Source organism: Sparus aurata, chromosome 8, assembly GCF_900880675.1.
Source record: "Sparus aurata chromosome 8, fSpaAur1.1, whole genome shotgun sequence".
Lineage (NCBI taxonomy): Eukaryota > Metazoa > Chordata > Actinopteri > Spariformes > Sparidae > Sparus > Sparus aurata.
The window spans coordinates 21,306,163-21,328,042 of record NC_044194.1 but is presented as its reverse complement, the minus strand read 5'-3'; the positions used below and the strand labels follow the sequence as shown (position 1 = coordinate 21,328,042).

The 21,880-nt window shown below is 40.6% G+C and overlaps 4 protein-coding genes and 2 non-coding genes across 13 annotated transcripts; 2 read left to right on the top strand and 4 right to left on the bottom strand.

Moving 5' to 3' along the window:
- Positions 1-157: 157 nt before the first annotated feature.
- On the top strand, positions 158-5,512 carry c8h11orf16 (chromosome 8 C11orf16 homolog). The gene is made up of 8 exons (XM_030424757.1): positions 158-322; positions 1,554-1,762; positions 2,300-2,662; positions 2,778-2,896; positions 3,033-3,183; positions 3,999-4,221; positions 4,449-4,928; positions 5,218-5,512. Exons 1-8 carry the CDS (start codon positions 259-261, stop codon positions 5,439-5,441), a joined length of 1,833 nt encoding a protein of 610 aa, XP_030280617.1. The 5' UTR covers positions 158-258; the 3' UTR covers positions 5,442-5,512.
- Positions 5,506-8,530, bottom strand: akip1 (A kinase (PRKA) interacting protein 1). Of its 3 annotated transcripts, none has more exons than XM_030424759.1 (5): positions 8,328-8,530; positions 7,143-7,334; positions 6,950-7,024; positions 6,721-6,861; positions 5,506-5,932 (listed from the first exon to the last, which is right to left on the bottom strand). In XM_030424759.1, exons 2-5 carry the CDS (start codon positions 7,299-7,301, stop codon positions 5,783-5,785), a joined length of 525 nt encoding a protein of 174 aa, XP_030280619.1. In that variant the 5' UTR covers positions 7,302-7,334; positions 8,328-8,530; the 3' UTR covers positions 5,506-5,782. The 3 variants fall into 3 exon arrangements, with proteins under 3 accessions (XP_030280619.1, XP_030280618.1, XP_030280620.1); XM_030424758.1 differs by having other exon boundaries at positions 8,335-8,530; XM_030424760.1 differs by lacking the exon at positions 8,328-8,530 and adding an exon at positions 7,791-7,812.
- Positions 8,531-9,409: 879 nt separating this feature from the next.
- rpl27a (ribosomal protein L27a) lies at positions 9,410-12,470 on the bottom strand. Its single transcript, XM_030425723.1, has 5 exons — positions 12,441-12,470; positions 12,266-12,329; positions 12,106-12,181; positions 10,927-11,101; positions 9,410-9,538 (listed from the first exon to the last, which is right to left on the bottom strand). The coding sequence occupies exons 1-5, from the start codon at positions 12,468-12,470 to the stop codon at positions 9,410-9,412; spliced, it is 474 nt and encodes a 157-aa protein (XP_030281583.1).
- On the bottom strand, positions 10,029-10,158 carry LOC115587391 (small nucleolar RNA SNORA3/SNORA45 family). The gene has a single exon (XR_003985045.1). It is a non-coding gene; the product is annotated as a small nucleolar RNA SNORA3/SNORA45 family (small nucleolar RNA).
- On the bottom strand, positions 11,451-11,580 carry LOC115587390 (small nucleolar RNA SNORA3/SNORA45 family). Its single transcript, XR_003985044.1, has one exon. It is a non-coding gene; the product is annotated as a small nucleolar RNA SNORA3/SNORA45 family (small nucleolar RNA).
- LOC115587313 (uncharacterized) lies at positions 12,190-19,884 on the top strand. Of its 6 annotated transcripts, XM_030427116.1 has the most exons (11): positions 12,190-14,120; positions 14,440-14,476; positions 14,616-14,815; positions 15,105-15,298; positions 15,457-15,560; positions 15,932-16,109; positions 16,195-16,997; positions 17,300-17,423; positions 17,722-17,796; positions 18,569-18,721; positions 19,468-19,884. In XM_030427116.1, the coding sequence occupies exons 4-11, from the start codon at positions 15,131-15,133 to the stop codon at positions 19,669-19,671; spliced, it is 1,809 nt and encodes a 602-aa protein (XP_030282976.1). In that variant the 5' UTR covers positions 12,190-14,120; positions 14,440-14,476; positions 14,616-14,815; positions 15,105-15,130; the 3' UTR covers positions 19,672-19,884. The 6 variants fall into 6 exon arrangements, with proteins under 6 accessions (XP_030282976.1, XP_030282975.1, XP_030282978.1 ...); XM_030427115.1 differs by having other exon boundaries at positions 12,190-14,476; XM_030427118.1 differs by lacking the exons at positions 14,440-14,476; positions 14,616-14,815 and having other exon boundaries at positions 12,190-13,091; positions 15,932-16,046.
- The last annotated feature ends 1,996 nt before the right edge of the window (positions 19,885-21,880 follow it).

Sequence of the window (21,880 nt, the reverse complement as noted above, 5' to 3'; positions counted from 1 at the left end):
GAGAGCAGTTTATGAAGCTGGGCCAATTAAAGCTGTTAATTAGAGGAGGAATCATGACACATACACAGCAGAGATTTCTGCCCCCTGCCTGTTCAAGGGATGGCGATCAGCTTTAATTGCTCAGCTGACCTATGACTTCACTGCAGCAACCGTACCATGACAGCAGTGTTTGGTGACACTCTCCGGTCAGCTGTTGGGCAGGTGAACAGCCCCTCCAGTGGCCATGAGGAAGACTGACTCAGTCTTGAAGTGTTCTCCATGGAAACAGACATCAACAGTGAGGAGAGGCTGTCGTCTGCAGCCGACAACATAAAAACAGCAGGTAATGTAGCCACTCTGTGTATTAACTGACAAATGAAAGAAAAAGAACATGAAGAGTCATGTGTTTAACTGCTCTCTGTTCAGAGCATTAGTATAAAAAATGTGTTTTCCGTTGATAGCAGAATGTTTTAGACCCTCATAGAGGCTCAATTGAAAAAAATGATATTGAAGTTGTTTGGCACATTAAGGAATCAAACAGCAGCTGTTATATAACATAAGTAAATGATTAAATGACATGAAAAACATGCAAAACTTAAAGGTGCCTCATGTAGTTTTGGGCTGCATTAAGTGTAATCAGAAGGGAAAGATCTTCATTGACTGATTTTGTTAATGCCTAACAAACTAAACAAACTCTTTGTTTTCATGACTGAATAAATAAACTGACCTTAAAGGACAACACAACTTCATAATGTCCTACTTTGTTTTTATTTGGCAGACCCTGCCACCTTTTTAGCTTCAAACTTTTCTGGGGACCTTATTTTCCTTCGAGAACAGCTTGTTATGTCCAGTTATGGAAAAATAAATATTTCTGAGTTTGCATTATTACCTACTATAAATATTCAAATTCTGAGTTTGATTTCTTCCCCAAAACGACATTGTATCCCTTTTTATTTATGAGTAAAATTTATAGCTAAACCTCATTCATTAAAACAATCATAATGAGTTACATTTGTCATGCACACGATTTAGAAATTATAAAAACTAGTTTTGTTACTTTCACTGTTCACTGTTTCATCTCACTTTCCCCTTCTATATGTATATAAACACATACATCGGTGGGACAAAAAAACCCAATGTTTTTTTTACACAAGACATAAATAACTAAAGGTGTAACATATGCACAATTTACGAGAAGGCCCAAATAATGAAGAATTGGTCATAGACAACGCTTCATGATTCTTAGAAAGTTTCTCTGTACTTCATCAACTCATAACATTGAGCAATTTCGGCGTCTCTTTGCAGTTGCTGACTGTAGTTGGAGTTTTTGGCTGCTTTAACCTATAATGTGTCAGTGTCCAAGATTGGTGTCTGCTGTAGTTTAAAACAATTTCAAATTGCTGGAAATTGTTGTTAATAACTATTAGATAAGTTATCCTGGTCTTTCATGTTAATGCAAACTAAACTGCCACTAAATCCTACACCCTGGTTCCATGTCATTTTGCCTGTTACTCCCAACTATCTCTTTGGAAAAGGAATGAAATGATTTTTTTTTTTACATTATTGTCGTATAGGGATGGCATCCAGGCAGATGTCAGCCTCAGAGGTGGCACTGATTCCATTATTTCTGGGAAAACAGAGATGCAACATCACTTTTGTCGTGGGCAGCTCAGAGAACATGAGGGCTGTTCTGGGGTCAGTGAAACGGCTGCTGATCCAGACGCTGCTGACAAAGGCTTCACTCAGGGACTCGCTCTTCAACATCATGACATTCTCATGCAAGGTGAGGTGGGACTGACTGCTCATTACATCACCAACATCTTAAAGGTGCAATTCAATGTATTCATTTAGGTTTAAAAAATTCAAAATGTATTAAAAATATAAACAGAAATATGTTTTGACATTTATTTTAACAGAAAGTTACTGTAGATCAGGGGTCACCAACACGGTGCCCGCAGGCACCAGGTAGCCCCCAAGGACCACATGAGTAGCCCTCAGGCCTGTTCTAAAAATGAAAATTGAATATTGATATTATCTGTTTCCCACCTTGTTAAGTCATTGTTGATAATTATTGTGAGAAATCATTAACGTGATCAGTGTCTTCACATAGATGAGTATCATTAATCATTAATAATCATATATAACTAAAGGCAAACTGAGCAAATTTGTTATTTCAGAAGAGTGTATCAAACTGGTAGCCCTTCATATGACTCAGTACCCATGAAGTAGCTCTCAGTTTCAAAAAGGTTGGTGGCCTCTGCTGTAGATAATATTGTTTTCTTAATAGTCTTTGGAAGTGACTGATCTTTTCTCTCTACAGTTGTCCTGCTGGTCCCCACACATGCTTCCCTGTGCTCCTGACACAGTCTACATGGCTCTGTCCTGGATTCACTCCATCAGCTGCAGCACTGGCAGAGATCTCCTGTCCGCCCTGAGTGTGGCTCTCACTGACGCCGCTTGTCACGCCATCCACCTGATCTGCACCAACCTCCCTGACCGCCTGGACGCCCTGCTGACAGCCCTGCCCGCCCTGGCAGCTGGGAGGCCGGTCAACATCTTCTACCTGCTAGACTCTGGTGGTCAGCTGGACAGAAACACTCAACACTACCTGCAGTGTCTGTCGCAGGCCACAGGAGGGAGCTGTTGTGTGATTCCAGTTGGTTTGAATGGAAGTCTGGAGAAGGTATGGCTGAACCAACTGGAACTGGTATAAAAAATAAAAAAAAATGGTGGATTATTTACAAGTTGAATCCTTTATTTTGCATGCTTTGTTGAAATAATTCCATGCACACTGTCAGGTGATTCCACTGTATATTGAGTCAAGCCAATCATCAGTGCCAACACTCTCTTCAGTCAAGTGTCGCTGTCCTTCCTCTTCAGTCTCAATCCTACAAAACACTTCAGCCCCTCTGCTCAGGTTTGTCACCAACATTGACACGTATTTGATGACCTTTCTAACAGAAATACATTTAAGATACTATTTGTATGTATGATGTTGCTGTCAGTAAAAATCACTAGTTCAATGACTTGTGAGCCATTGCTTGGCTTTCCAGGTGCAGTCTGTTTAGTCCTCTCCGTCCTGTTACCTCCTGCATGCTGTCCGGTCAAACCCTGCATCCAGAGTTCTTCCCAGGATGCCGAGTGCTGGCCAGGAGGGAGGTGGATGGCTTCTACTACACGGGCACTGTCATACAGCAAGTACAGGTGAACGGATACTGTATGATGACAGACTGCTGTAATAAATACACATTACTGCACATTACTGGTTTTATGTCCATTCGAGCACAATGGATTTAAATGAAACAATGACCATGAAGTTTGTTTTAAAGGATACGTTCACCCAAAAATGATAATTCAGTCATTGCCCATATTTCAGGTCCACAAACCATTTCTGGAGATTCGTGGCAAAACAGTGTTGCACCATTCTCCGAAACACCTGAAATAGATGGAGACTTGTTATAAAACATTAAAAGATAACTGTAAATAATAATTGTAATGTCTCATCCTCGGCTGGCATAATATAAGTCTCACTAAGCACCAAGATACCCATTTCATTTGAAAAGCTGTTATTTCAGGTTTAAATGATATCTTTTCAAATCACTTTGGGGTTTCAGGGCCTCTTAAGACTTGGATTACGCCAGATGAGCTACATGGAGCCATTTAAATATTTTTTCAATGTTTCAAAACAAGTCCCCATCTACTTCAGATGTTTAGGAGAAACGTTGCAACCCTGTTTTGCTGTGCAGCCCTAAAAATGTTTTTGGAAAACAACATTTTCCCATCGGCCTGAGGGTGAGTAGATGCTGACGGAATTTTCATTTTTGGGCAAACTTTTCCTTTCAGATGGATTTCAAGCTTAAAAGATCCATATCTGGCTAATAATTTTTTATACATACATATTCTTGACTTACCTACTCCTAGAATTTAAACTGAAAGTCATTAACTTAATCTCAAAGTCTTTTCAAGTCATTCAATTTAAAATGCACGTTGATATCCGCGCACTACGTGTTTAAACTCAGGGCCGCGCTGGAGTTTGGGTTGTTGAGTTCGACTACCAAGGGAGCACCAGTTTGGGGGTCGTCTCCTCACAGAGGCAGATGGTTTGTTCCCTTGACATGGTGAACCATACCGGCACTCACACACGCTGTCTGGTACCTGGTGATGCTGTGCTGTCGCCATGGGAACCAGATCTGAGGAGATACGGGCCGGGGAGAGTGATGGCCGCCACAGAGCGCAGAGAAGGTCAGTAGAGTTTGTGTTCAGTAATATTCAACTTAGAGCGACAAGTTATCTCAAGCTTTACTGAGCTTACTTTACTCACACTTAACTTTGTTAGTTTTATATAGAGGAGACTGTTTTATTATTATTATTTTTTTATTATAACATTATTATTCACACAAAAATCACTAGTTAACAATGAATGAATGTCAACCCCTATGAGTAAAATCGATCTGTGTTGCTCATTGTAGTTGATGGTGTTAGGAGCCTCCAGGTGCTGATGTGGAACAGCTATGTGTCTCTGGTTCCTCGCACTCTGGTTTTACCCATTTCAGCCTCTCACCATGACAGAATAGTCAGGGAGCTCCAGATCACAACACTAGCCTCTGGTCGTTGTTGCAGCTGGCTTTGTGCTCGCAGCTCTTCCTGCACTCCTCAGCTGCTCTGCAGAGACTGGTTTCAGTCCTCACCACACTGCTGCTCAGTCACAAACCACCGGCCGTGTAGCTGTAGGTCCAGCTGTGGAAGACTGGATGGATTTGAGAGGGCAGGCAACGATACAGATGTGAGGAAGAGTGACCCTGAGGTGCCATCCTCCTCCTCTTCGTGTCTCTCTGAGGATGAGACCAGAGTGACGTCTCCTCCTGCAGTGAAGCTGAGGAGTAAAGAGCAGCGTCCTCCTTGGAGGTACTGGAGAAGAACTGGTTCAGAGCCACAACACAGGCAACCAGGTGGGAAACACAGACACTGACAAACTAATGCATGCTGGTTTTAAAGTGGTCTGGCTCTTGATTTATACAGAAGTGACTGAAATAATTGAATTCTACTTATATGATGATGCTGCTCAGATCTGTGCTCCTTCAGACGGAGCAGTCAAATCCAGTTGGGCCGTTTTAAATCCCTGCTTGTTGTGGTTTATCTGAAGCCATTCTATACCACAGCTAAGCTAGTTGGATACTCTGTGTCAGATCAACAGCCCCATGAGATCTCATCATGCTACGTTTCTGTATTTATCTGCAGGGAGTGCAGTGCCCAAGAGGACATCACAACCTGTAAGGTTCAGCTTCCCTGTCCCGCAGATCAGTGCCTCGCCCAATCACAGCTCTATGTTTCAGTCACTTCCGGCTGCTAAAGGAAGAAGAGCAAACATCAGAGATGTTCTCGGAACGACCAACTTCAAACCTCGACCACCAGCTGGACTGTGGCCTTTCTCTGGCATCAGTACTAATGCTGTTTGCACATAATATGTCAGTGTAAGACAAAACCTCACCAGATACCTATGTAAGGCTGGTAAAAACATACAAAAGATGATAAAAAAATACTTTATTCAAATACACTGATATGGTATTAGTGCAGGTAAAAATACTGAAATACATGATTCTCTAGGACAGAATTTGGACACACAATCTATATAATACAATACTCATAAGTGCAATAAAGATATGGCTTGTCAATATGCAGCAATTAAAACACTTTGCAATATAAAAATGTAAACTCTTTAAGCAGAAAATCAGCATAAATACTCAATAAACACACAAACAGCAGAAATAGCATTGGTCAGTTTAGTTATGAGTCAGGTGAGCTGTCACAGATTGAAGGTGAGGTTGACGCTCTCTCCAGCTTTGACGCTGACCAGCTGAGTCTGCTGCTGTGACTCAGGCAGGCCGGCAGTGATGGCGTACGTCCCCGGGGAAACCTCGATGAAGAAATCTTCATCTGCTGCCGACGCACAGTCCTGTGAGGAACGAGAGGTGAACTTAGAAAGGTTTAATTTATACTTTTTGTTGCAACACAGCTGAGCAGTGGGTAAATGAGTAAAGGAAGAGGATTTCACAGACAAGACCTCCAAGAAATCTGCAGTATCATAGGATCTGATAGAGAACTACCAATATGTGTCTCAAAATACAAACTGAATAATGTATATGTATATATGAATATGTTATTTCTCATCTGTAAATGTGCCTGGGTGGTTTTGAGATCCACTATAACATAACTTTGCTTCAAGAAGTCTTGGATACATTATTGATAGATGGAGCCTTCACAGTCAATTGTAGTATTTTCAGTCTTAATTTTTTCTTGAAGACCCGATGTCAGTCTAATCTTATACAAATGATATTGTTAAAGTGGCAATAAACAATATTTTTGATACTGAAAGACTTTCTTATGTGAAACTGCTGCTAGCACAGGCATTCCCACTGTGAATCAACACTTATTAGCTTGTTGCAGGTTTCAGCTCATTGTTTTGGTTTGTTTTACTGCATTATTAAGTTCAAACAGCTCTTACATACCCTACACAGTCACTTTCAACCCCGTGGTGCATTAAATGGCAAACATGAAATGAACACGTGGCTGGTGAAGAACATAGAATACCGAGAAAATTTAAGAACCAGATTATTTTCTCGGACTTGGCGGTCCAAAATAATTCTAAGATGCCAGTGAATATTGAAATTACAATTTCATAATTTGGTGAGAAACATGATTCCAATAAGATGAAAGCGTTACAGGACAGTAGATTGTTGTTACTTTGTTGGATGGAGCCCTTGCATGTTTTCTGGCCGACAGTGCAGGTGTCGTCATTCCAGCTGCTGCTCGTGTATGGAACCTGGACACGTGGTTCCTCTCAGTGTCGGTGGGTGTAGCGCAGCAACCAGACTCATAAAACCTCTGCAGCACAGAGAATATTTACAATTTAGTTCATTATATTACATGTCTGTAGCTGAAAGCATGGGGAAGCAGGCAAATAATCACTGACCTTGCACTGATGGGTCGTCTGTGCCATGTAATCTGCTATAGTTGCAAAGACATCATCAAGCTCTGAGTGTGTTCTCTAATAAATGACCAGAGCATGAGAGTTTTAAAAAGATGAGCAAAAATGAAATACAGCGAAGGATCCTAATTCTTCCTAATTGTTGACGGGGGTTAGAATACACAAGAAAAGCTGCCACCTTAACAGGAATTTCTGACTCCTCATCTGTAGTGGTGGGGGTCTGGGATGTTGCTGTGCTTGTCCAGTCTACACTCCGCCTGGAGGCCCGCTCCAGCACTTCCAGGCCCAGACTGGCAGAGCGCCGCAGAGAAGACTCCAGCCAGGCTTGGTTCGCCATGAACAAGTCAAGTGAACCTCAGGTGCCCTTCAGCTGAGAGGAGGAACAAGCAGAGGGTAATCAGTCAGTTTCCTTTTCCTTTACCTCACAGTAAAGTCCAATAGACAAGATAGATTAAACAAGATTAGACTTTTGCTGTGGATCTGGATAAAAGATTAAGATTATAACCCAATTTTTGGGTAAAAGAAAAATGTGTCCCAACATATTAAAAATGATTCCCCACAACATCATCATCAATGTATATAGTGCTTTTAGTGAAAATGAAATGCAAAAATTAACATTTCCACTAAAAGTCATGAATCAGGTGACAATTGTGAATCTGCAATTGCAGAATATGAAAAAATAAAAATCGTTATTTTCACAGACACTGCTATTACTGGCAGTATCTGTGAAAATGACGCATATTGCATAATGTTCAGCCCTAATCAGCAATAGTTTTGATAATCCACTATTTTTAAGCAAACATGTGAATGTTAGAGTTGTTCCTGCCTCTTAATCGTGAATATTTGCTGTTTTTATTTTGTCTCATGATATATTTATTTTTAAAAATGAACATTTTGACAGAACATCACTTTTGAAAAAAAATAAATGGCCATAAACGTTTAATTGAAAAAAAAAATTAATTCAAAACAAAGTGTTATGCTAAATTAATAAATTTTTAAATGAATTAGTTAAATGAATGACATTTCAAACGGATTATATTATCTGTGAAATATCAATGCATATTCATCAAAGTTTGACGGTTTCATTCAAAAACACCTGATCAGACACAACAACTATCCATGTTTAGTACAGGTCAATGCTGGGACACAGCGCATGCGTGAAGATTAACCCCCGGTTGTACTACAGTTGAAAGAAGATTTTTTGCTCACTTTCATTTTTAACGATCAGTGGTCACTTTCACCGATCAGCTAGAACACAGAACTTTCAAACGTTCCATTGGCACACGTCACGTTCTATCAACGTGTCGTCACGAACTTTAGCGTTCTACGCGCCGATAGCAGACCTCGAGCAGAGATTATTCACCGTTTACCTGATGAACTCACGGAGGGCTGGGCGGCTCAGAACGGAAAGACACCCATAAATACCAGCTCTCAGAGAAAACGGCGCTTCTTCAGTCAGTGTGCACGTAGTTGACGTATTTTCCGCATTTCGTTTGAAAACTTCAGCTTCCACACCGCCGCCGTGATGTTTTCAAGTGACAGGACAGGAAGTCCTGCATGTTAAACCCCGCCCCAACCCAGACATCCAAAGTCACGTGGGCATGTTCCTTTTACATCTTGTTAAATTCCTCTGATTAATGTTGAAAGAAAATTCAATCATGTCATTTCCTAAAAATAATTTAAAAAGAATCCTATTTGCAGCGTATTTCATAAAACGACTTCTACATTAAAGAAACTATGGTTGGCTTTACCTGTCCCCATTTTGGAGACTAGAACCATCAAGAAAAACATATATATATACACACACACACTACACAAACAGATCTGTTTCTCTTTGCTTGATCTAGAATCCTGGGATAGTTTACATTATACGACATTTTCAAAATATTGTTTTCTTCCACCCCAAGAGTCAAATACCAGGAATGACTTCCGAACGAATTAATAGGAAGCCAGTACCTGGACTGCTCATAGATGCAAACCCTGGGATGAGGTAGCTGAAAGAGCCTTTTTATTGGTCCCATTGTCAATCCAAACTCCTGAGGTCTGCAGCAATCCTCAGGTAACCCACTGCCCCGGTATATTTGTCCATGACAGTATTTTTTCCATCTCATGCTGGACGCTGTCATCCATGTGGTTACATGGATGGATAAGTGCAGTGATAAGTGGCTGTAACAAATAGTTATTGGCTTGAAATTTAATTTAACTCACCAATGACTTTACTGTGCAGGTTTATGACATTTGATTTGAGAATAAGAGTACTTTAAAAAGACTCAATATCCCAGTGGAGCTTATGTTTGCAACAAATACAGCAGCGCAAAAGCTACAACTGTAGCATATATCACACCGTATATACAAATGCATTAGAGGCATAGATAAAATAACAAAATCAACCAACATGTAGTTCCCATTTATACATTTTATTTTTGAAAAACACCGACAAGAGCATTATGCCATCAGCACACAGGCTCCTCCCACTGCCTTGATCTTCTCCTCGGCCCGTCGGCTGAAGAACTTGGCCTTCACGATCACAGGCTGTTTGGGCAGCTTGCCTTTGCCCAGAACTTTGTAGTAACCCTGTGAAATTAGAAACGCAATATTAGTGCAACCAGATAACCACCAACCACATCTGCATGAAGACCATTTTAACACTGCATACAGTAGGTTAAGTTGCAATATTCTGCCATGCTCAAGAAAGATTTGCATCACAGCATTTTCTTAAATAAAACCATCTGAGAAAAACGACTGGAACTGGACACAAACATTTACAGTGGTGTATGCAAGACCATTCCCCAAATCTTGAATCAACCATTCCTTTTCAGACATTTGCTTGCAATTGTGCGCCAAGCGTGAATATAACTTGCCACATGTTACTAGGGACAGAAATATAGAAACAGAATAGAAGAATTAGATTTGAGATTTAAGTTTTCTCTGTACCAAAAACGCTCACTGAACAAAGCCAGCTTGGGAAATACACTTGTCAGAGACAATAACAGTGCATCCTGTACAGAGAGCTATACTTGATGTACTTCAAGTTCCCATGAAGTCCTAATTGATGTTTTAAAGTAACTGTAACTGCCCATGTGGCTGACTGGCCTACAAAGAGCCAGTCGGTGAATAGGACCAGTCGTCACTCTAAGAGAACTCTAGCACACCAAGACAATGATTAGTGTCAAGATGAGACTCTGAGTCTCTACAATCAGAATCAGCTTTATTAGTTAAATGTGATTATAAATGCAAAGAATTTGACTGAGTATGTTTTGCAGTATTGAAACACCAGTACCAGTTGTGTGTCTTCACAACACCTTCAGAAGTAGATTCACTTACAGTCTGTTGTGCATAACATACAATATACAAGCCTTGTTATTAGTGCTGTGCCCTAAATGTTATCATTTTATCTATGGTATTGACACCACTGTTTTTCTATAATTACTGACCAACTGCAAAATGGGCAGCACCAACAGTAAGAAGATGCATCAGCTGGAAAGACTACAGATAAATACTTATCAGTACAATGTCAGAATATTGCACTTCATGTTTTATACTGTTTTAATATACATCTTAATCCATATTGGAGTTTACGCATTGGAGTTAGTAATTTGGAAAAAAAATGTTTAAGTCAACTTATCCAGCAACTGGGGACATGTGCCATTTGCACTTTTATTCTAATGACACTGCCAGAGCAAAGTGTTTGCTGACGTAAGCAAATGGCACTCCAATAACCGTTTCATAGGGACTTTAAGCCTAACTTAGGTCAAAGACTATGACCAGGGAACCATAGAACACAGACACACCCCAACTTTGACGGGGCTTTGTTCAGCGTTACCACAGCGAGCAAAATCAAGACATGGAGAGTCGACATTCCAAAATATAACTGAACCAATCACCCTCTGCCATTGTTTTATTATTGGTGACGGCTGGAGACAAACATTCATTCAGTAATGGAAATATCAGCCAACACTTACCGCGCGCACAGCATCGATGATGGGTGCGGGTCCCTCGGGCTTCTTGCCATAGTTGACCCTGGTCTGCTCGCTAACCAGCGTCCACAGCTTGTCCAGGTTGATGGTGGGGCAGTGAGTTGTGTTCCTCTTCAGGTGGTAATGTCTCATACCCACCTTACCGAAGTACCCAGGATGGCTGAGGAGACACAGGAAGGACAGACAAAAAGGTCAACCGCTGTCTTTTCAGGTTGGCAAAATTAACAGTGATTAGGGGACACCAACTGGAAACCTGCTGGCTGTATTCTGCAGCTCCATTTAGGATAACACTTAGATTTTTAGGTGTGACTTGACTTGCAATCCCTCTAGAGTTGACATAATTTACAAAGGCATCTAACTGCACACTAATCTAGCCAAAGACAAAATTAGCTTTGAAACAAACAAGGCATTTTTCAAAGCATGATGAGTGCTTTGTAGTCCCCCAAATTTGGTTTACAGTGGCTGCAGCATCAGTGTGATTAAAGCAGACTGAGATAAAAGGCATGATAGTGTGTAACTGCCCATGTGGCTGACTGGCCTACAAAGAGCCAGTCAGTGAATAGGACCAGTCTTCACTTTAAGAGAACTCTAGCACACCAAGACAATGATTAGTGTCAAGATGAGACTCTGAGTCTCTACAATCAGAATACGCTTTATTGGTCAAATGTGGTTAAATGCAGAGAATTTGACTATGGCTTGCAGTATTGAAACACCAGTACCAACTGTGTTTCACAACATCTCCTTCAGAAGTAAATTCACTTGTTGTGCTTCACATAAAAAAAACTAATGCCAAGACTTGTGTGTTGTAAGAAATCTTTTTGTAATATGTCCCGCTCTTAATGTCATTTTGTCTATGGTATTGACACTACTGGTTTTTTTAAATTACTGACCAACTGCAAAATGGGCAGCACTAACAGCAATGCGATGCATCAGTCGGAAAGCCTACAGATAAACGCCCATCTGTACAATGTTAGAGCATACTGCACTTCAATTTAGTGATCTGCTTTCAATCAGATATAAAAGCTGACCACCATAACCAGCCATTGACAAGTCAAACCCACAGGTATTGCACAGGTTCATGTCCGCCCATTGGCAAGCTATCAGAACTCCATTAACTTTGCTCCAAAACAACACATGTCCAGAATTTCATCATGTAGCACTTACTATTTGTCAAAGTTGATTCTGTGGTGATGCATACCACCAGCATTACCACGACCTCCAGGATGCTTTCTGTGCTTGCCTGTAGGGTAGGAAAGTTCAGATTAACCACGTATCACAAATGCAGCGACAAAACTACACCTCTACAAAGACCACCAAAACTCACCAATGCGACCATGTCCGTGGCTGACATGTCCTCGGAGCTTCCTGGTCTTGGTTTTCTTGGTAGGCTGTCAAGACAGGTTTGATAGAAGTTAGAATAATTAGTAGGCTTCACCAGTCGTGGTCCTATCATAGCCCGTGGAGCTAGCTACATTAGCCAAATAATCTAACTGGGGTACATTAACGGCATTGGCAAAAATATAAGACATATTCGCAGGTCGTTTCTTCCCTATAACAAAGTAACAATGGTTTAGCCACAATGCTTCGTAACGTTAACTGACTGGTTTCATGCTACCTAGCATCCCAGGAAGCTAATGCTAATTCCACTGCATTTACCGGCACTTACTCGTCTAACAGCATTAAAGAGTGGCACAATGCGTTTGCATTTTTAAACGTCCACTACCTTTGTCGCATTTACCGAGACTACACACGTATAATATATGCGGTTAAAACATATGAGAAACTGCTAACAGGACCATACTGGGTTAATGCTTCAGCCATGGGCCCAGGAGAGCCGACCTCTCATACATGGAATCGCTCGCAAAGGTCCATAATAGAAATAAATGATGACAATAGCGTCCGGTAAGTGACCGTACGATATGGATATACTGTAAACCGCCATATGATGATAGTTTGGTCTACGAATTAACATGGATGGGAATAGATTTCATCCAATTTGAAAGCACAGGGATACATGACAACACCTACCATCTTGGAGGCTAGTTGAAAGAGGAACGGGATTTGGAAACCACGCGGTTTTGTGCGAGATTTGGCTCCTGGCAACTGAGTGCACGGAAATCCACAGCGACGCCCAGTGATGGCTGACAGAAGTAACGTTACAGCCACCCAACACCTACTTGACTAAGAATTATTTTTATGTTGAATTCATTTCAAGAATCTTGCTAAAATAAACTAGTATTTGCTTAATAATTAATAATCCTGAAGTACCTTGTTAGACTTTCCTTTTAGCTGTAATACCAGACTTGATTTCCTGGTTGATCTTTTCATGCCTATATGATATCTCTTTTATATATTCTATATACATAATTTAGGCAGTCTTATTTTGTTAGTGTTTTTCCATGCAGTGATGAGAGACGACTGAGCACACATGGTGTTTGTTCCAGATACATTCATCCTTATCAACATCCACAGCTTATTCATGTTTGTGCTAGTTTCTTCCCACCACTAGGACTTCTATTCACGGGTAGTAGCACATAATGAAATATATATTTGCACAGCGAAACCTCATCTGGGTTACGCCTGTGTATCAGTGTAATTTATATAAACCAGTTCAGCTGCGACAGAAACGAGTTGGACGTGCTGCATTTCCTGCATCATCAGACATGTTCATTGTTCACACTCATACAATGAATTCATTTGTTTATGCTTCATAGACCAGAGATCTGATTGTTTTAAACATAAATTCTCTTCAAAAGAATGAAAGAGGGGATCTCGAACAACAAAATATAGCCACATTTTAAGCACACACATATACATATGTCTATAACAGAATACTATGTGGGGACAATCTATTGCAAACTGCTCCTTAACTTTTCGAGAAAACTGACACAATTGTCGGTATGCAGTACAGATATTTTGCAGTTTATGCCCTCTTTCAGTTGACTGGGCAGAAATATCCATTTCAAGCCCAGGGTGTGAAGTTTTCCAAATCAGCTGCATGGGTGAGATTATATTGCATGCTGAGCTGAAATCAACAAACAGCATTCTGATGAAGCCTATTTTATTCTCCGGGTGTGTGGAGACTGAGACGAGGGCAGTGGATATAGCATCTTCTGTGCATCTGTTGGTTCTGAATACATACTGGTGAGGGTCCAGGCTGGCAGGGATGTTGTCTAAAGGTGAGCACGCCAACAAATGTTCACACAGGAGGCCATATGATGACATGTTTGGGGTCTGTTTCATGGAGTATAGTAAACATAGGACTAAGTTATATACTCACTGGAGAGTTATAAAAATACAAAACACATGAATGGGTTGACTGTGATGCTTTTTGCACCGGCAGGTTATCAGGTGGTACCGCATCAGACAGAGTGAAAGTTGATTTACATACAGTTACTGTCTGTTATTCAAAGCTTGAGTCAACTTTACAGCCTGTAGCTTGTCATTGGTCAGAATAACTGGGAGTGAACTCTGTTTGTACGTCCAACTGAAGGAAAGACTTTTACAATTGACTCGTGACTGGATCATCAAACCTGTGAGTACCTGTATGTGTATCATTTTTTGTTTATTGCTATGTCGCTTTATTCCTGGAATCCCCTGGCGATAGTGTAGACAAATAATAGCCTCACATGACGAGCTCTGAAACCTGCTTCATATGATACACTTGCTTGCAGTGACTCACAGTGTTGAAATATCCAGGGACAACCGTGTCGGATCAGCTCTCCACCAATTGGATCGTCCGTGTCCCCTTTGATACTAAACACATGTAACGGTGCCATCCGTCTCTTCCTCTGCTCACATCCACCTGGAGACACATTCACCTGGCTTTCTAAAGCAGACATCTTGTTTTCTAATTGCTTACATTCACTTTCAGGTAAGACAGGATTATAATGCAACTTGAACCTGGTTCCTTTATGCTGATACTGTATTGTGTATTTTTGTTGTATGTGTTATCATCATTCATTTGACTTAAATTGACTTCCAAAGAGATATAGTTTTCTTGTACAAATGAACAGTCAAATGGTAACTCTACTGCGTGTGCTACCGTTTATTGTTGTTTTTTGTGTGTTTGTTTTGATTCTTGTATTTCGCCGTCAAACACTGAGCACACAGGAGATTTCAAATCAGCAGCTTCTTCTATGTTTTTCTCATCTATTTTTCAGCCCAAGAGGCCCCCGATCTCCTGGAGATGGCACACCTGCCTCACAGGCGCCATGGCTACTTCCCCCAAAGGAGGGCCACCCTGTTGCCACTGGTAGCCAGGCTTAGAGTACAGCTGGCACTGGAGGGCATCCCAGCTGAGACTGGTTCACATCCAGCAACTGCAGCAGAAGAGCCAAGCCCCCCAGCAGGACATGTAATACAGACATAGACTGTTAGAAGAGGCGTTAATGATTAATATGGTCAACACAACAGCTGCATGAGAAGATTGTCGGATGGTTATTGATATTCCATTAAACATTTGGTGTGATGAGAGCGACATCAAACCTCTATTGTTTTCTTTTTTTTTTAAAGGAGTCTTACCAGTCTTGTAATGGAAAAAGCAGGGCGGCGTCTCCATCTGAAAAACGACAAAGACAACCTGAAGAAGATGTATCAGCTTTATTGAAAAGAATAAGGTGAAATATTCTAACTGCAGCACACAAGTCAACCCTTATTACACAAAAGTTGTTTTTACATTAATACATTTACATTAAACTTTGGAGGGAGCCATGTTGGCTGTTTTCTTTTCGTTTCTAGTTTTAATGCTAAGCTAGGCTAATCTGCCAAGCTCTAGCTCCATAAAGAAAGAGAATCAGAACATTAAATAAAGCAAATGATAGATAAATACAAGTGGCATTGATTAGCTCTCTGATAGAAAACCATTAATGACATTCGGGTAAAAATCCATCATCTCCAATGAAAAATATGCTTCTGCTGACCAGTCTTGCAGTAACATGAGAGACAATGACCCAGCCTAAGTCACCCAAGCCTTCATGTATTTCCACAGGATTCACCCAGAGGCTCAAAGGATTCTGGGTAATTCCTGCATACCCGTAGTGAGATTGGAGCGTCTGAACTTCCAGTCTGTGTATTTATCGTCTCTGCAGCCTGTGGTGTCTCTGGTAAGACTGCCATGCCACACACAAGCCAAGCTCCACAGTGACGCCTTCTGTTTGGATCAGCAGGTGAAGATAAATGTCTACACACGTTAATGTGAGTCAGTGATGAGCATGAGCTCACTTTTTTTTTTCTTTTTGTCTCTGTCTGCAGAATGGTGTCAGTCGTAATGAGGAAAACATTTTGGAGATAATAGAAGCTGAGTCCAAACCAGCAGAGTCATCTGATTTCAGCCAAACAGATTCAACACTGAACTCCTGGACCGAACCATACTGTCCCGACACCCCCTCCTCTGGAGAACCAGAGCAGGACTCAGGCTTTGACTGTGAATCTAATCCAGATCAGCCATACATCCTGTTTGATTCTGGATCTGATGAATGGGACCCGGATGCGAGGACCGATTCAGAAACCTTTTATTTGGATCCAGATCCAGAGCAGACCATGGTGATCGAGCTGGATCCAGAGACAGAGGCAGATCAAGTTCCATGTCTGGAGCTGGAGGATGAAGCTGAAACTAGATTAGAGGTGGATATAGTTCAAATGGAAACTAAATGTGAAGCTGATTTAGTTCAAGTGGAAACTAAATGTGAAGCTGATTTAGTTCAAGTGGAAACTAAATGTGAAGTTGATGTAGTTCAAGTGGAAACTAAATGTGAAGTCGATTTAGTTCAAGTGGAAACTAAATGTGAAGTTGATTTAGATCAAGTGGAAACTAAATGTGAAACTGATTTAGTTCGAGTGGACGACATTGAGGATCAGAAACCTGGTCCCTGCTGCTCACAGAAGGTAGAGGACTCCTCCAGTCAGCAGCCTGAACCTGGACGAGGTATTGAGGAGATGGAGAGTGAAGATTTCTGTGCTGTGTGTCTGAACGGTGGAGATCTGCTCTGCTGTGACCGCTGCCCCAAAGTTTACCACCTGGCCTGTCACATACCTCCTCTCACCAGCTTCCCACTGTAAGTGCTGCAGGGACCCCAGCAGGCCTCGTACACCTTTATCAGCTGAAAACACATGTTTATGATGACAATCACTGACTTTGTTTACATGCACAAAATATTCAGATTTCAACCATTGTTCTGAAAAAGAGAACGTGTTGGCTAATGAAAAGGTAATATTCTACTTATATGCCCATTTACATGCATGCCTGCATACTCTTTGGGTTTCCCAACTGGTCAACTACTGACCGTGGAGTTTTGGGTTATAAGATAAAATCAGGCTTTTTTATACACAGCTGATGAATGATAACTGTATCCTACAGAGGTGACTGGGTGTGTACGCTGTGCAGATCTGACCAGGAGCCCGTGGAGACGTACGACTGTGAAAACATGAACTCCTGTGGGGGAGTCAAAGCACCATACGCACTGTCCAATCAGGACCAGAGGGTGAGCTTCAGAGAGGAATCAGTTTGATTGGCACTCATCAGATATAAGAGTACTATCTATAAGAAGTATTCATGTCTTTACTCCACTAAGGTCTGGCTACAAGATCAGCAAACATGATGCAAACAGTTCTTTTATAATTGAGTCAAAGTGGGAAAATAAATCGCAAAGTTGTTTTTTTGTCGCTTCCACAGCAGCAAACTCTCATTCAACAGTTCTTTCTGAAATTATATCAGCTCAGGAGCAGATGAACAGGCAGTTTATTAGTGATGTGTGTGCTTTTGTGTTTTCTGTCATTCAGAGGTGTGAGAAGCTGACTCTGCTGCTGTACAGTCACACGCTCAGCGCTCCGTTCCACGAACCTGTCAGTCCCCTGGTCAGTCCAACAGATTTACACTGAAACCTTTACTCTTTAATACTGTAACACGTTTATTCTTTACAAAGTATAAACTTTATTTATACTTCACTTTTCAAAGCAAGGCTAAAAAGTGCTTCATATGTTTTTAGCCAGGATTAAAACATTACAGGAACACAACGAAGTAAAGAAAAATCAGACATTTTATAATACAATATTGACAGTTTGATACCCAACAATAATATGAAATAAAAAATACAATAAAACAAAACAGCAATTATAATAAAGTAGGTCAAACATGTTCAAATGAAATGGTATGATAAATATTAATATAATCCTTTTTCAAAACAGGAAGTTTTGAGTACCACATCAACATTACATGTCTGTCTACAAAGTTCCAAATATTATACAAGAGATAATATTTTTCCTTTTGAACATGAACCTAAAGTGAAAAAATGCCTCCGTGGCGAACATCAAATTCACCTAATCGTCATCCTGACACATGGCCTCTTTTCTACCAGGCTTTATATTTTAAGTACTGTTGATCGAATGGAACAAAGGGACCTATAAAAAACAACTTAGTAATGTTACAGTGCAGACCTGAACTGCTGGCCTCATTTAAAACAGCACAAAGTGATGTCAGAATGTAATACTTATAACAAGTTACCTGAGAAAACACTGGCTTACTGTATTGTACATATGAAATGTTCCACTTAACATTCATAACAAACCGTGATGTTGAAATTAAATCAGTCTCTGCTATGATGATCTCATCTCTGTGAATGTGCTCCAGGCTCGAAACTACTACCAGATCATTAAGAGGCCCATCAACCTGTCAGTGATCCGCAGGAAACTGGACAAGAGCAACACGCTCCACTACTTCATCGCCGAGCAGTTCGTCGATGACGTCCTGCTGATGTTCAAGAACTGTGCTACTTTCAATTACGTAAGTTTGTCATGAGGTCGTTGGAATCTGAGTGGATTTACAGCTTTAATCTAATTTCTTGTGTAATTGAATTATTTCTGCACTACAGCCTGTGGGAATAAGTTCCACATGGAGCAGAAAACTGGGTCACTTTTCCACTTACTTTGATTTCTTTATGTAGAGACTGTCAATCAGGCCGTGTCCATCTGCCAGTAAAGATTAAATCTCAGGCTTGATATTGATTCTGACATTTAGTCTGCAGTCTTAGATGCTGGGATATGTCTACATACCTAAAAGACTCAATAGATGGATTGCCAGTGACTTCCAAAGCAAGGGGTCGACCGGTATGGCTTTTTCAGGGCCGATCGATTATTAGAAATCAAGGAAATACATGTGGCTTGTAAGAGAGTGGTCCAGTCTGTAGTCCTGAAACCCAGAAGTCATTTAACATACAGTTCCCTCGTCTCAAAGTCTATGCGTTTTGTCAAATCCCACCCCATAGGCTTTTTGTTGAGGGAACCAGGGCGATGCTAACTTCTGGGTAAGCCTACAAAAATACGTCATCGTTGCACCACGCTTCCACGATCCATACGGACATTTATCTGGTGAAACTTTTGTACTTCGAGGTAAAAAGTCACAAGGTCATCACAAGTCAGTAGGATTCTTCCTCTGGAGACCATGAATGTCTGCACATAACTTCAGAAGTACAACAGCTTCTGATCTTTGTGTTGTTTTTGAAAATACATTTATCTCTCTTTGCTGTGCAGCCGGACTCAGAGGTGGCTCAGGCCGGTCGAAACCTGGAGGTTTTTTTCTTCAGCAAACTGAGGGAGATTTTTCCTGAGCGGACATTCCCATCGGCCAACCAGGACGCAACGAATAGAGCTCGGCTCCGGTGGCTTGGCAAGAAGAGGAAGGAAAACCACAGGAAGAAGAGATTCGCATTCAGTGGGAAAAAATATTACCTATAACTAGATTAAACAATATGCGCACAGTTGTAGGATGTGAATGCCTATTTATTAGCAGGGAGCACGTAAAATCATACTGAAAGCCGTTCAACCATTTTGTACTTTTACTTTTGTAGCTCAGTGGGTAGAGCAGATCAGCTAGTGATCGGAAGGTCGCTGGTTCAAATCCCTGCTCCGGGCTGAGCTGCATGTCGAAGTGTCCTTGAACGAGATACTGAACCCCAAATTGCTCCTGATGTGCGGTTGGCACCTTGCATGGCGGCCTCGGCCATCAGTGAGGGCCCTGTGATGAGCTGGCGACTTGTCCAGGCAGTACCCTGCCCTCGCCCAGAGACAGCTGGGATTGGCTCCAGCAAAAATCCCCATGACCCCATAAAAAGGATAAAGCAGTTACAGACGATTGGGATCTGGGATAGGGAGTAAAGCAGACTGAAAATAAAGCACATATGTAAATCTCTTACTGCATCTTGTAGTATGTGATCTGTAAAGAGTCTTAATTCTTGTATGTGGGGCTGATGGTCATTCAGTTACAAAGGTTTTTCTTAAATAAATTAAAAAACACAATGTCTATGACTTACCTCAAAACAAAACAAGAGTAAATAAATATCTTACTAAAAGGGAACAACACAGACATTTCTGAATAAATCCACCAAAGTGATGACGAAATAATTGATTGAATATAAGAATTATGCTGAGTGGGCAGCAGGGGAGAAATACTGATTCTCAAGAATTTTTTGTGGTTTCAATTCAAACTTCATCGCGTTTCTGATGTTTTCAACAGGTTTGAGGTCGATTCTCTTGCTTGTTGTTGTTTATCAGTGCTCTTCTCCTCCACCAGGGGGCGTGCTTGTATCTAACACACAAGTCAATCAGGGACACAGGCTGTGGTTAAAGCTGACGAATCTCTCTGTAATTAACTCTCTGCTTGAAGTCAATTACCCGACAACCATAGTAAGATAAAAATGAAAATCGCTTCTAGGAAATGAGCGCTCAAAAACACACGCATCATTTTTCACCCGCACATCCACACGAGTAAAAATGTTAAGCATTTAAATTAAAATAACACGTAGTTGTTATGTTCTTTGTGTCATAACTGAATGTTTCATAATACAACATAATAAAAGACATGTTATAACAAGAAAAAATGGTAAGCCAGCACTTTCTGATGTCACCCTTTGTCAAGATAAGACTTCAATAATCTATCACTGTTGCAATGTACTTGTTACAGCAGGGATTGATTTATAGATGGAAAAACAGACAGACAAAATACTAATACACAATTGAATAGTAAAAAAATACACCCTTATTTCTAGTATTAATATATATATTATGATATATTATTATATAAATTAATAAAAAATATATAAACTCTATTCACCTTTCACATTCCAAAATGTGACCAAGATTGAGGGTTTTTAATCATTATTAATTATGTTAATATTGATATTAATTAATAAGAAATTTTTTTCACAACAAGGGGCTGTCCCTTGTCAAATCTTTTTTGCTCTCTCATTAATTCATCATGAAAACCCCTCCAATGTACTGACTACTCATTTTCTGGAAAAGGGCTGCAGGACATCTCGACCAAAATGTATTTATCTGTAGTTTATTTAAGTTGAGCAACTTATAAACATTTAAAGACGCAACATATAAGAATTGGCTGCCTGGACAATTCATAATCCAAACAAATAGAGGCCATCATTTACTTACTTATATTCTTACATATTGCACTCTTAAAACTGCAGAAATAATGGATTGCTATTCTTTATTTATGATTTATTAATATTTATAAACACAGGTGAGTTTACAGGTGAACTTTTGCTCACGGCTTATGAGAACTGATATCTTGTCATAATACATAGATTCTCAATAAATCAAGTCTTTTCACAAACAGCCTCTTTGTCATGCTCACAGCTGTAGAAACTTTAACTGTAAGATTATTTAAACCCGAGTGTCAGATTCACGATTTAAAAGAGTACATGTATCTTTTCTTGTCACGTTTTCTTTGGAATTAGCGGGACATGAATCTCCCCTGATCGGCCCCGATGTGGATTCATAGCAGACGTGACAGCTTGTGTTTCTCCTGGACTCTGCTGCACTCCTCAGCGGTCCGCTCACTGTGGGTTGCTGCTTTCAGTGTCTGATTGTGGTTTTCAATTTTCAGCTCTTCAACATAATATTCTTTTATAAAAAAGTGTTTCAGGACATTTCG

Excerpts from the sequence above, each read along its gene's own strand:
- c8h11orf16 (XM_030424757.1), top strand. The coding sequence starts at position 259 with ATGGAAACAGACATCAACAGTGAGGAGAGGCTGTCGTCTGCAGCCGAC. Across the intron at positions 1,763-2,299 it reads TCATGACATTCTCATGCAAG|TTGTCCTGCTGGTCCCCACA; the intron begins GTGAGGTGGGAC and ends TTCTCTCTACAG. Across the intron at positions 2,897-3,032 it reads ACTTCAGCCCCTCTGCTCAG|GTGCAGTCTGTTTAGTCCTC; the intron begins GTTTGTCACCAA and ends TTGGCTTTCCAG.
- akip1 (XM_030424759.1), bottom strand. The coding sequence starts at position 7,301 with ATGGCGAACCAAGCCTGGCTGGAGTCTTCTCTGCGGCGCTCTGCCAGT. Across the intron at positions 7,025-7,142 it reads AGTCAGAAATTCCTGTTAAG|AGAACACACTCAGAGCTTGA; the intron begins GTGGCAGCTTTT and ends GTCATTTATTAG. Across the intron at positions 5,933-6,720 it reads CAAGGGCTCCATCCAACAAA|GACTGTGCGTCGGCAGCAGA; the intron begins GTAACAACAATC and ends CGTTCCTCACAG.
- rpl27a (XM_030425723.1), bottom strand. The coding sequence starts at position 12,470 with ATGTCTTATATTTTTGCCAATGCCGTTAAT. Across the intron at positions 11,102-12,105 it reads AGAATCAACTTTGACAAATA|CCATCCTGGGTACTTCGGTA; the intron begins GTAAGTGCTACA and ends GTGTCTCCTCAG. Across the intron at positions 9,539-10,926 it reads TCATCGATGCTGTGCGCGCG|GGTTACTACAAAGTTCTGGG; the intron begins GTAAGTGTTGGC and ends CTAATTTCACAG.
- LOC115587313 (XM_030427113.1), top strand. Across the intron at positions 15,299-15,456 it reads CAAGCCCCCCAGCAGGACAT|GAGTCTTACCAGTCTTGTAA; the intron begins GTAATACAGACA and ends TTTTTTTTAAAG. Across the intron at positions 16,998-17,299 it reads CCTCTCACCAGCTTCCCACT|AGGTGACTGGGTGTGTACGC; the intron begins GTAAGTGCTGCA and ends TGTATCCTACAG.